Genomic DNA, 14,051 nt, shown 5'->3' with positions numbered 1-14,051 from the left:
GGGCTGAGTTATGGAAATAAAGTGCTGCTTTACAAGGAATCTCTTTGGCTGATGTATTTCTTTTCAGAATGACTCCTTCCATAGAACGTTATTGTGACATGCTGGTCCTCCACTGACAACTGCCAGTGCAAAGTTTCAGTAGGGGAGATGCATGCAAGAGAAGTATTTTACATACCAAAGTGAAAATGTTGGAGCCCGCCAGGTAGTGCCAGCAGGCCTGGTCACTGGCAGCTCTGGAAGCAGGAACATGCTCCTGAGACGTACCAGCCTGTAGTTAACATTTCGGGGTGTGCAATCTGAATTTGCATCTCGGTATCCTAAGAGCTACAAGCAACACATGCTACTACCCTGCCTCCTTCCCAGCTTTTACCCCTAAAGCAGTGCCTCAGCAAATGTTCTGATAGTATTTCCTTCTGTGTTCATGGTAAAATTTAGACACGCTATTTGGGAATGAAGCTTTTTTGGGGTTTGGTACTGTTAGTATTAATTATCACAGCTGTGGTTTTGTGCTACTAGTGTACATCGTCCATGGAAAGTAGGGTCATGAAGAATGCAGTAAACAACATAGTGCTGTGTTGTTGCAGTGAAATGCATGTAGTTTGGTACAAGAACAAGCATGAATGTTAACTGAAAGTTAAGCTAGAGAATTATTTTAGGTGGTGATGCTTATTTTCAATGGAGTTAAAAGCACGTGTTAAAACATTTTAGTGTTTTTAAGCATCTATGTTTATGGAGAGGGTTAAGCTGGTTCAGTGAAAGCTGTGTCACTATGCATGCTGTTTTTTCCTTCTTTTCCCTTCATACTGCAAAACCAATTTTATAACACAGCTTTGGTTTTTTTCTGTCCTAATACTGTCTTCCTCCCTACTCTGATAGTATGATTGTACTGTTCTTATTAAAACTGGTATGATTGACAACTTATAGGAATTGCATTTTTTGTCTCTTAACCTTCTGTGAAACATTCCACAATAATTAGAACACTGTCGGATAAAACAGTCATATAATTTCCACCTTTTTTTTTTTCTTTTTTTGGTAAATGTGCTGTGATCTAGGAAGCTTTATAAAAACAAACAAGCAAAATACCTGAGGTGGTGAGCAGTTGCAGCTGATGACAAGTAAAGAGAATGCCTGTCTGTAAGTGAAACCTGCAGCTGTGCTGCTGGTGACCTGTGCTGTCAGGTGTCAGGGAAATCCGTGCCTAACTGGTAGGCTGCAGCTCTTCTCTTCCGAAAGTTACTGGCAGTCTGTAAAGACTACTGTAACATGTTTTGGATCTATTGCTTTGGATTTAAAAAAGCTACTTGGGTTGCTTTGGCTGTGTATGCTGCTTTTGGCAGAATCACCCTAAAAATTTGGTTGTTTCGTAAGTCATCTTATATACATCCAAACAAGGAATTTCTATTCTTCTGTAACAGTATAGCTTATTGCTGCTGAGTATGTCAGAAGCATGTTGTGTTTTCTACTTTTATGTGGAAAATTACATTCTTCAAGACTTGTAATAAAATTTTATAATAAAAGGGTTTGCATTCTGTGAGTGTTTTGGGGTTTTTTTCTAGATGATTTTTCCATATTAAAGGCTTACTGTATTTGCATGCTGGCATTAAGCATGGTGTTTTCTCATTCATCATATTTAAAAATCCAAAGTTTTATGGATTTTGATTATTTTTTCATCACTTGAAAAAGTCATCGCACTTAAAAGTCAAGCTGTTCTCAAAGTTTATCAGTTTATTTTCAGAAAATAGGTTTTATCCCTCCTTATTAGTATCTTCAGAACTGTCAGTGTGCAACTGAAATGTAAATTCAGTTGAAAATAGTAGTTTTAGGAAAACTCAAGTTTCATTTGCTTTCAGTGAAAATCTTCAGCGAGGTTTTGAACTAATAACGGTTATTGGCTTAGTTTCTAGAAAACCAGTTTGAACTGCTGAATGAGATTTTTGCTTCATTAGCCTTCTGTCCTTAGGTCCAGAGAGCACAGTGAAACACTTCATGAAGTGCTAGCAAATGAATTATGACTTCAAAAGGATTAGGATTTAGTTTCCCTTTTTAGAGGTATGACTTCATATTTGTGGTGTAGTGATGATTGGGGACATACTATTAAATAAAAGTTAACTGGTAATCTTTGTAAACATAGCTGCTTAACAGTCAGTGAAACTAAATAGTACTTCATATTTTTTCCATGAATTGCAAATTGGCGTGAGAATAGTATATAATAAATTCAGATGTTATGAAGTATTTACAGCTTCTTGAATAACAGGTCAGTGGTTTAACTGCAAAAGGGTATGCTAGGTTCTAACTATGAGGGATTTTCATAGTTTGTGGTTTTGTGGAGGGGTCTTTGGTTTATGGTTTTGGGGGTGTGGGGTTTTTTGGTTTGGGTTTTTGTTGTTTGTTTTGTGCCCTCTTTTTGTTTTGCCTATGGATTTTTAAAGTAGAATAGTATAATGCCACATCACAGTTGATTCTAAACTAATAGCTCTCCTGGAGGAAAAAATGGGATCTCTCCTGTACGCTTCTGTAGTGCCTGAGAGACTTAATATGGTAGTATAATTGCAGCAGTGCTCTGAACTCAGAGTTTCTTTTCTGTACTAATGTATTTTATCCATAGTAAAATATTTTTGCATTTAATAGAAAAAACAGTCTTTGTGTTGTGTTCTAGTAAAGTATTTAGCAAGCTAATTGCTTCCTGTTACGTCTTCAAGTGCTTTTTAAGAGTTGACTTTTGTTGCCCTGGTGTAATTTAGCACTGTTGTGTATACATTGGTAGATTTCAGGAAGAGATGACGTGGAAAAACTAATAATTTCCTGTAAATTAATTTTTAACTTTAGTTTCACAAATTGTAACAAATTCCTGACTGTGAATGTCTGCTAGTTCTTCCAAACATAGTAGCAATCTTCCTAAAAACTGCAAATTGCTAAAAGTTTGTCTCCTTATTGCTATTTTTTCCCAGGATATTCCTCTGTCATTTCCTAGCAATTCCTCTGTACTGCTCTAACACTCCTGGAAGTTAATGGGTGTGATTCATGAAGGAATTGACAAATGTTAGATGTAGATGCATTTTTCTGCAGAACAGTTTCACTATACCTCAAGGCATGTCCTGTACCTTCCCTTATTTAGTAAGGCACAAGCATAAGGTACACTTCTGTGTCACTCAGTGGGTGACTAGTTAGGAGCATTCCTCTGGTTTTAAAGCCTGTGTGAAAATGGACAGCAGGTTCCAAAACTGAAATGGAGTTGGTAGTTTTGATGTCTTTTTGTGTTGGATATTTTCAACAGTCTTTTTTTTTTTAACTTCTGTGAAGCAACATTTTTCTGCTAGTGGGTGTGAGGGTGTTTTATTTCAAATAAATGAAAGTAGTTGATTTGTATTTTACCTAAGATGAAAGTAGTACGGTTTCTTCTAAGCTAGTAGCCATTCTTCCCTGCACTAAGCTCAGTGGTTTTTGAAGAAGCTTTCCTTCCTGTAAGTGGTTGAATTTGTGATATAGAACTTGCCTTGTGAATATGAAGGAAAAGTACCAGCCCTAGTATTTGTTCTGCTATATTCTTGACTGTATTTTCTCTTGCTTGCTAAATGTTCTCAGATTCCTAGAATATGAGGGAACTTGCTCTAGGGTGTGAAAACAAGCATTAAAGTTAAAGTATTTTATATCTTAACAAAGTCTCAAATCAAATTACTTATACTTTACCTGTTTTTTTGGGGTTTTGTTTTTTTGTTTTTTTCCAGAGTACTATAATTGAAAATACATCTTCTACATTTGAGGAAGGACAAATTCATGATTGAATGGTGGATTAATAAGTAGCTATCTTCTTCCAAGAGTAAGAAGATACCTTGGGAGTTGGGAAGAACTGGATTTTCACCCTAGTCCAGCAGCTTTGCTGCTCACTTAAACACAGATGAATGAAGACCCCATTTGGAAAATCACCAGGTCAGCGGTCCAGAGCTGATGCAGGTGAGGTGGTTTTTTGGATGGTTTTGTTTGGTTTTAGAGGGCAAAAAGTGTTCTTACTTTACAGTTGTTTTTTGTTTGTTGGTTTGGTTTGGTTTGGTTTTTTTTGTCTATAAGTTAATGGTTTTACAAAGGTGTTACCATTCCTGTCTTAGAAGAACATTTACTTTTGTTATAGAAGCTGATGAATTGAAAGGATATATGTAAATTTAATTTAGCAATACAGAAGTACATATAAGTGGTGTTTAATATACAATATTGAAGTTTTATTAGAACTGTAAGTTACATAAAGTTCTAAAAAGTAACAAAATCAATGTTGTAGGATTACGTTGTCATATCAAGGGCAGAAGTTCTCTTGTTCATCTCAGAAATCTGGAACATAAACAGAAATTTATTCACTATTTATTTATAATTTAGAGTAAAACTTCATGGTTTTATAGAAGCTAATCAGCTAATAATTGTAAAAGAAAATCTCTTGAAAACACTGCAAAAATGCAAATCGTGTTGCTGCTGTGTGTGCTCTCTAAACTGAAATAGGTTAGTCAAAGTATTTTAAAGCAATTTTTTGTTCAGGCAAATATAAAATATGAGTCAGTGTTCATTGTCTTATGACTAGTTAGGCTTATTCAGAGTTTTGCAGCTTGAAAGGCTAATGAATCTCAGTTGGTCTTGTGTGCTCTGTCGTAAGGATTATCAGCAGAGAGGCAAAAAAAGCATCAAGTGACCAGTGAAGAATTGTTCTGTAGGTCGATGCTTGGTTCTCTATAAATTAAGCTAGACTCTGCCTTGGCTGTGCATTCTGCCTCAGTATGGGGCAGAGACTAGAAGTTAGCATTTGCAAGTTAAGAATTCTACAGACCAGCAGTCCGAGAATAAAAAGGCTCATGAATGCTGTTCAATAGTCTAATTATTTCATTTTTATTGAACTTTGTTAACGTATGTCGGTTTGTATACTTAGTAATTTCTTTTCTGCTATAGAATTACTTCCGTGAGGGGGAAGTGTCCTTCCTATTTTCTGCTGCAGCAAAAGTCACTAGTCAGTGACCTGTGAGGTGAAAGACTTTGTAGACACCTAATGCAGCATATTTGCTATCACCAACCATTGTGAATTGGTATTTTCTAACTACTTCAAGAAACCAAGCAAATGTCATGTAAAATTGGGAAAGCTAAGTTAACTTTTAAAACACCCAAGCAATAGTCCACTCTAGTGCTTTCAAATACCTATGCAATTCATTGAAAACTGAAGCAACTGTTTCTGGAATTTTTTCTGAAACCCTCTGGAAACTTTCAAAACTGTTTACCTGTGATTAGCTTACATTAATGTTTCATTTGCTGCTCATTTGAAACATTTACTGATTTCAAAGGTAACTCTGGCAAATATTTTTAATAAATGGTTTCAATGGAGAGAACCAGTACAAAATCTAAATCACTTGGTTCAGTGAGTTTTCATTCTGTCAACTGATGCGTCATCCTTCCTCTTGACACTATCAGAATACGTGTGGGAGTAGAATTGTATTCGTAAGAGAAAAACAAGGAGGGCAGGCTTTGACCGGGTACGTAACTGAAGTCTTGTTGACTGCTAAACATTAACTGGGCACTGTGCTAAATTTCAAGAATGCAGACACTAGGTTTTTAAGGCAACTGTTAGGATAATTTTAATTAACAACTTCAATGTGACGTGTGATGAACAACAAAACTACAGCACAGATTTGAAGTGTCATAACGTGGAATTTACAAAAAGGGTAATTATGTGGTTATATTATTTTTTTCTTGAAAAGAAAAAAAGCCAAAAAAAAAAAAAAAAAAAAAAGCCAAAACCCAAAAAGCTAAGCTAGGACATTTTACTTAAATATCTTGAAGAAAATTTCACTTTCTGTTTGTTCTTCCAGAATAAGTCTATGTTTTTTTTGGTTTTTTTTGGGTTTTTTTGATTTTTTTTTTTTAGGTGCATTTTCTATTATTTGTTCATGTTAGTTTTTCCTACAACTGGTGCCATGCCCAACTGTCGTTAAAATTAATACACAGATTTCCTTAGATGCTATTTTTGGGGTTTTTTTTGGTATCCCTAGGTAAGTTACAATTTATCATTTTCTTTGTAAAGTTTTTTAATCTTAACTGGGAAGTCCTTAACTTTATTAATTTGGTTAATGTAGTATCACTGTTATTTAAATACAACCCATAAATCATACACATTTGGCCTCCCTCAACTCCTGACGTAGTTGTGGCCTAGGCTTGGGTGTTCCTGGCTTTCAGCCTCTGGCTGTTATAGTCTTGCTTGAGGAAGACAACTGCTGACTGCCTTACTGTTACTGCTGCTGCTCCTCCTGATCATATTTGGTGAGCCGAGGCTAGACAGCTTTTGCTGCTTTTGGGGAGGGTGAAAAAGTGGGGGGAGACATGGAATTATTTGCTGTTTATTTCTTGATTTTGGATATGTATTAGGAAAGAGTGCAGCAGGCAGCCATTGTTAGGAGACTGCATAGCCCATTCTGCAGCGAACATTGGGCATTAGACTTTTAAAGGCAGCTACTGGGCAAGCAGGACAGAATGTTTGTTTATAACAGTGGTACTTTAACTAATGGTGGTCAAATTCTTCCTTTGAAAAGAACAGCAAATGCAGTAATTGAGTTCATCAGAGTTTATGAAATGGTTATTTTGATGGCTGTAAAAGAAGCCTTGAAGTGTGACATAAATTAAGATTATAGTGAGTGGTTGTTTGGGCTTTCTGATTTTTTGAAAAGTATCTCTAAGACAGAAAGCTGTCAAAAGTGCAACCGGGTGAAGGGACAGAGGGGTGTAGGTAGCAACTCTCCCTCTTCTGGATGGCTGCATCTAAAGAGTTACAGTAAGCAGATCAATATCCAGCTGAAAACCAGTAATGAGTGATGTCCCTCAAAGGTCAGTACTGGGACCAATACTATTTAGTATCTTCATGAATGAAATAGTGGGATTGAGTGCACCCTCAACAAGTTTGCTAATGACACCAAGCTGTGTGGTGGAGTCAGCACATTGGAGGTAAGGGTTGCCATCCAGAGGGACTTTGATAGGCTTGAGACATGGGCCAGTGCAAACCTCATGAAGTTCAACAAGGGCAAGTGCACCTGGGCAGTATCTGTATTGATACTGGGGCAATCCCAATATCAGTACAGATGGGGACATAAATGGATTGAGGACAGTCCTGCAGAGAAGGGCTTGGGGGTGCTGATGGATGATGAAAAGCTGTACTTAAGCCGGCAGTGTGCACTCACAGCCCAGAAACCCAACCGTATGCTGGGCTGCATCAAAAGAGGCGTGACCAGCAGGTCGAAGGAGGTGATTCCCTCTGCTGTGGTGAGACCCCACCTGCAGTGCTACTTTGAGCTCTGGGGCCCCCAATACAAGGGGAGCGTGGACCTACTTGAGTCCAGAGGAGGCCATGAAGATGATCAGAGGGCTGGAGCACCTCTCCTATGAACACAGGCTTAGAGAGCTGGGGTTGTTCAGCCTGGAAGAGAAGGCTCCAGGGAGACCTTACAGGAGCCTTCCTTATAAGGGGTCCATTCGATGGAGAGAGAAAACCGAGGCGTGTAGTGATATGGCAGGGCATGATGGTTTTAAACAGAAAGACAATAGATTTAGATTGAGCATGAGGAAGAAATTTTTTACAGTGAGGGTAGTGAGATGCTGGATCAGGTTGTGCGAAGTTGTAGATGCCACATCACTGCACGTGTTCAAGGTCAGGTTGAATGGGACTCTGGGCAACCTGGTCCAGTGAAGTCGCTTTCCCCAGCAGCAGGGCTGGACAAGGTGCTCTTGTGAGGATCTCTTGAAGATCTCATGAGCATCAGTGATTTGCTAGGACACTATAAAAAAAGTCGTGTGCACTCACAACTTTTAAACAGGATTTGCTGTGCTTTACAGCATTGTTGTTGTATTTTGACATTTATTGCCTTCCTTTTTTTAAAGATGGTTGCCACTTCCAAGAAACTGCATGAAAAAATAGTGTTTCAGCACAGCTAGATACTTAAAATGTAAAATAAGTTTTTTGAAGTCTTGCCTGTAAAATTGTAATCATCTGAGAGTAGATAATATAGAGTTAGTATAGTCTTCGTATTATTCATTCTTCCTTCTGATTAAAAGATAGGGTGAAAAAATGGGAATACTTTACGAACTATATATTTGATCTGTTAATCATGTAAAATCATCGTGGGATTCTAGCAGACTCTGGATGTGTATATGTGTACAGACTGTCTATATATACACACATATATACAGTAGATCTTGTACAGGCTATAAAAAAACTACCTGGAGGTATAGATAAACTAGTGGTTGTGTCACATTCAAGTAGGGCAAAATCACAGAATCATAGAATAGTTCGGGTTGGAAAGGACCTTAAGATCATCTAGTTTCAACCCCCCTGCCATTGGCAGGGACACCTCACACTAAACCATGTCACCCAAGACTCCATCCAACCTGGCCTTGAACACTGCCAGGAATGGAGCATTCACAGCTTCCTTGGGCAACCTGTTCCAGTGCCTCACCACCCTCACAGTAAAGAACTTCTTCCTTATATCTAACGTAAACTTTGCCTGTTTAAGTTTGAAGCCATTACCCCTTGTCCTATCACTACAGTCCCTAATGAAGAGTCCGTCCCCATTATCCTTATAGGCCCCCTTCAGATACTGGAAGGCTGCTATGAGGTCTCCATGCAGCCTTCTCTTCTCCAGACTGAACAGCCCCAGCTCTCTCAGCCTGTCTTCACACGGGAGGTGCTCCAGCTCCCTTATCATCCTCGTGGCCCTCCTCTGGTCCTGCTCCAACAGCTCCATGTCCCTTTTATGTTGAGGACACCAGAACTGTACACAGTGCTCCAAGTGGGGTCTCACAAGAGCAGGGTAGAGGGGCAGGATCAACCTCCTTTGACCTGCTGGTCACGCCTCTTTTGATGCAGCCCAGGATATGGTTGGCTTTCTGGGCTGTGAGTGCACATTGAAGCCGGCTCATGTTAAAGTTTCTCATCAACCAAGACCCCCAAGTCCTTCTCTGCAGGGCTGCTCTTAATCACTTCTCTCCCCAACCTGTAGCTGTGCCTGGGATTGCCCTGACCCAGGTGCAGGACCTTGCACTTGGCTTGGTTGAACTTCGTAAGGTTGGCATCAGCCCACCTCACAAGCATGCCAAGGTCCCTCTGGATGGCATCCCTTCCCTCCCAGCTGAACCACGCAGGTTGGTGTCATTGGCAAACTTGCTGAGGGGGCATCAATCCCACTGTCCATGTCACTGACAAAGATGTTGAACAAGATCAGTCCCAACACCGATCCTTGAGGGACAGCCTGGTTTCCAACTGGACATTGAGCCGTTGACCACAACTCTTTGCGTGCGGCCATCGAGCCAGTTCTTTATCCACCGAGTGGTCCATCCATCAGATTGATGTCTGTCCAAGTTAGAGACAAGGATATCGTGCGGGACAGCGTCGAACGCTTTGCACAATCCAGGTAGATGACGTCAACTGCTCTGCCCCTGTCCATCTGTTCCTTAGCCCCATCATAGAAGGCCACCAAATTGGTCAGGCAGGATTTCCCCTTAGTGAAGCCATGTTGGCTGTCACCAACCACCTCGCTGTTTTTCATGTGCCTTAGTATGCTTTCCAGGAGAATCAAGGCATTATCAAAATTTAATTTAAAAAAAAAAAAAAAAAGCATTACCAGAGTTTTCTACATCTGACTTTGATTTCATCTTCTTGTAGAGACAGCAGCATCAGCCAGCTGCTCCTATGCATGGCAGTGTGCCTGTCTCTCTAATTAGTGGATGGCTGTGTCCACTATAGGGCAATACAATTTGGGGTTTGTGGTTGGAGTTTTTTTGGTTTGTTTGGGGTTTTTTTTCATTTTTTTATTTTTTTAATTAACACTGTAGTATAGTTGGTTGTAAAATGAGTTGTGATTACACTTACGCTTACACTTTCATTTGGCCTTTAGTCTGGTGATCACCTGTTTAATGCCATGTATTTATGAGATTTTGTATTTTTTTCACCATTTAAAATAGTTGCACTATTGTCTTTGTGAACTAAGGAAAGAGATCCCACTTCTAGAAATGACTTGGTTAGGATTGCAGTGAAATCTTTATGGACAGAGTCAGAATTAATTTTATCTCTGTACTTCTGGTCTGCTTTGATTAAAAGAACTCTCTTCCTTCCCCAAACTCTTTCAAGTTCAGGTTGGGCAATACTAGGTGAGTAGAAGCACACCAAAGAGTTTCTTAGGTCCCTGAAAGTAATTCTGAAATAGCATCCAGAGTTAATTCCTGTGGTATTACTGCTGTTCCCAGAGAAGATTCTGAAATATAACTTTATAATATCCACCCTTCACTGCTTGTTGTAAACACAAGGGATATTCGGAGAGGTAAGCTAATGGTGCTGTGTTTTGAAGAGCCTGTCCAATGTTCATGAGTTGAATGGTGCTGTCTGATGTGACAACAATAAAAACATTGCCAATAGCTTTCTCTTGTCCTTCTCCGTATTCTCTCTTCTTATACCCTGCAGCTGAAATGACATGTATACTACCCTTGGAGTCAGCCTTATGAAAGAATATTTTAGTGCGTCTTGTCTTATCCCTTTTCTTTGTCAAGGTTGAAGTAGAAGTATTCAGAAACATCGTTTCTAGTTTTGCTGTTGAATTTTGAGGATCTGAGCAGAATTAACTGAGCCTCAAAATCGCACAGACCATGTGACAGTTAAATGCTGAATTCTGTTGTGCTTGACAGGGAGTTGAAGTTTTGTGTTCACTTTCTATTATAAAAAATGTGTTTCTGTGCTCTTACATGGTTGATTGAAACATAAATATTTTCTCCTTCCTCAGATTCATCAAAGTTTCAGTCTTCACGGGTTATTATAAAGATGACGAAAACTAATCCATTTACTTTGATTTTTGTTCAGTGTTGATTTTTTCCTATTTTTAAATTCAGGGCAGCTTATTTGTAGAGTATTTTGAGTGTTACCTAAGATATGGAATGGAGTACTCTAGTTAAAACTTGTCTTTCCATAGTTAAAAGGAGGTAAAGATTGCGGATTTAGACCATTCAGTTAGTGGCATTCATGCTGTGTAAGAATGTAATAACTCTTCTTTATTGTTCTTTAGTTAGTATTGACATCTTTGAAGTCACATTGCCACTTGTAACCAAACTGCTCGACCCCAAAATACTTGGTATGCAGTTGTTTTCTCTCCTGACAAATTTGCTTGAAGATACTGCTGCCCTTGAAATGTTTGGGATTTTTTAAATGCTGTTGTGCTTTGAACTGGGCATATGACAGAGAATGACTAATGCTAATTAGGCTTCTATCCCAAGCTGTTAAGTTAGTACTGGATGTTTCAGGAGAATTAGTATAAGACAGTTACTGCTTTGTTGTGTTCCGCAATCATTAGGTGAAGGAGGAGATTGGCAACATAAGTGTATGTTAAAAGTTAACTTAAAATTATCACAAAGAATATTTTAAATCATTAAAACATAGCAGTAAGACATCATTGACATCACTCATTAAAATGTCATACATTTACAAATAAATATCTCTATAAAGAGACTCTGCAAGCTCTTACCAATTCTAGATTTTGAAAGAAGAGCTGATTTCTTGCCATATAAAATTAAGTTTCCTGTCTGATTTATTTTGTGGTACCTTTACTACTTCCTTTAATTGTGCAAAAAGCAAAATATACAGAACTTAAGATATCCTCACACATCAGAAGTATTTTCATATTTACATTTCACTACTTAATTCCCATAGGGAAAAGAAAAACTGAACAGCATTTCCAAATACTTTTATTGTGAATTGTTTATAATGGGATTTACCACTTCAAAAGAATAGTTTTTACAGCCATTCAAAGACTATGTTGCATTAGCTGCTTGAAACATATATTTTATCTTGGCAAGGGTCAGATGATACTTCGCAAGGAGGAGATGATTGTTTTGTTATAGAGGTACTTTGGGGTCCACAGCTTTTCCTGCGTGTGACAGGGGCTGTTCAGCATGCTTTCCGTATTTTTACTACTGGTGTCTGTTTGAACATACCATCTTTGTGCCATCTGTGGACTTCAGTGTAAGCTTTTATTAGGGAAATGGTCTTTCGCATGCTGCTGTTACACAGAAGTATGTACATCTTATTGATGCAGTTTTGGGGGTTAGAGCGTTATGTAGTATATGGTCTTCAAGCGTGGAACCAGTTTCCTAAGGTATAAAACCTGCATCATCTTCGGGTTATAAATAATACCTGTAATTGTTACAGCAGTTACTTTAAGGCATTACTTCTAGATGATTTTGATAATGAGAGAAAAAGCAGTTCAAAACAGTTCTGGAGGGTTACTGTTTTCCTGTGGACATTATCCTTGTTTTACAGTGACTGAAAGGGGATCAGACAGTGAAATTTGGGGGTATGGTCAGGGAGGGTGCATATGTGTGTTTAACAGTGCAGCTATTAAATCAAGCTGTCCTATTGTTAATGTGCATGAACTGCTTAAGCTGGCTTCTTTGTCTTGATTTCAAAATGCTCACTGAAGATTGCAAGGATTATGGGTGTACTATTTGAATATATCTTGTCAGCAATAAGGAAGATGCTGTCCCAAGCGATAAATGATAAAGTGGCACTGTTGATGACTGCGCCATCTTCCTCTTCCCCCCCAAAGGTTAGGTACAATTGCAAACTCTGGATGTTACTGAACTTTGGCCCTAAGGTTTCTTGCAGCTTTCCAGTAGCAGTGGAAAAATTATCATTGAAGGATTTCTTTGGACCAAAAAAGAATCAGGCAGGCAGATTTATAAGATAATTCTGATTTTGATCTTGTTACTAAAATATGTAAAATGTCAGGATTCTGTGCTGTTCCATCTCCCTGTTTAGAGCTGCTGGAGGTGACAAAAATCTTCATGATTCAGTGAACTCTTGCTACAATTTCTTCAGCTGCCTAGCCAAGTGAAGTGCTACACAGTTCAATAGTGTAACCTGAGATGTCTTTAAAAAGAGGTTGCATCAACTTGAGGCATTACTGAATTCAGACAGTGCAAAATACTGAGGTGAATTCTGGCAAGTAGGCATGTAGTTAGTGAGTTTGTCCTGTGATCTTCAGATACTTGCTGTTGTACATTGAAAGCCTGTTTTATTTGTATTAAACATCCAAATGCCATAACTTGGTATATGGCCACACTCAGAGAGTTGTGGTCAATGGCTCAGTGTCCAAGTGGAGGCCCATGACAAGTGGTGCTCCTCAGGGCTTGGTATTGAGACTGGTGCTGTTCAATTTGATCTAGTTCAAGATGTCCCTACTCATTGCAGGGGCCTTGGACTAGGTGACCTTTGAAGGTCCCTTCCAGCCCAAACTATTCTACGATTCTATGAACATCTTTGTTGGCAACATGGACGGTGGGATTGAGTGCATCCTTAGCAAGTTTGTCAATGACTCCAAGCTGTGTGGTGTGGTCAGTACGCTGGAGGGAAGGGATGCCACCGAGAGGGACTTCGACAGGCTTGAGAGGTGGGCCAATGCCAACCTCATGAAATTCAGTGAGGCCAAGTGCAAGTTCCTGCACCCAGGTTAGAGCAATCCCAGGCACAACTACAGGCTGCACAGAGTCTGAAGTGAGAGCAACCCTGCGGAAAAGGTCTTAAGGGTGTTGGTTGATGACAAGCTCAGCATGAGCTGGCAGTGTGTGCTTACAGCTCAGAAAACCAGCCGTGTCCTGGGCCACATGAAAACGAGCCTGACCAGCAGGTTGAAGCAGGTGATTCTCCCCCTCTCCTCCACTCTCATGAGACCTTATCTGAAGTACTGTGTTCAGCTCTGGGGCTCCCAACATAAGAGGCATATGGACCTGCTTGAGTGAGTCCGGAGGAGGCCACAAAGATGCTCAGAGGGCTGGAGCACCTCTCCTGTGAAGACAGGCTGAGAGAGGTGGGGTTGTTCAGCCTGGAAAAGAGAAGACTCCAGGGAAACCTTATAGCAGCCAGTACCTAAAGGGGGCCTTCGAGAAATCTGGAGAGGGACTTTTTACAAGGGCATGTAATGACAGGACAAGGGAGAATGTTTTAAACTGAAAGAGGGTAGAGTTAGATTAGACGTTGGAAGAAGTTTTTTACTATTATC

At 39.4% G+C, this 14,051-nt stretch overlaps 1 protein-coding gene across 7 annotated transcripts in view; it reads left to right on the top strand.

Annotated features, from left to right (window-relative positions):
- The window catches only part of SPIN1 (spindlin 1), a 57,404-nt gene that overhangs the window by 25,232 nt on the left and 18,121 nt on the right, over window positions 1–14,051 (top strand). For 6 of the 7 annotated variants that reach the window (XM_030471370.1, XM_030471364.1, XM_030471366.1 and 3 more), the window contains exon 2: window positions 3,726–3,951. In XM_030471370.1, coding sequence (XP_030327230.1) covers window positions 3,900–3,951 — 52 coding nt within the window. In that variant the 5' untranslated portion in view covers window positions 3,726–3,899. Of the gene's footprint in view, window positions 1–3,232; window positions 3,236–3,725; window positions 3,952–14,051 lie in introns of all 7 variants that reach the window. The other variant, XR_003989328.1, reaches the window with a different exon arrangement.

Source organism: Strigops habroptila, chromosome Z (assembly GCF_004027225.2).
Source record: "Strigops habroptila isolate Jane chromosome Z, bStrHab1.2.pri, whole genome shotgun sequence".
In the NCBI taxonomy this organism is placed as follows: Eukaryota; Metazoa; Chordata; class Aves; order Psittaciformes; family Psittacidae; genus Strigops; species Strigops habroptila.
The sequence above is the reverse complement of the archived record's forward strand: the minus strand, read 5'-3'. Positions and strand labels throughout refer to the sequence as shown.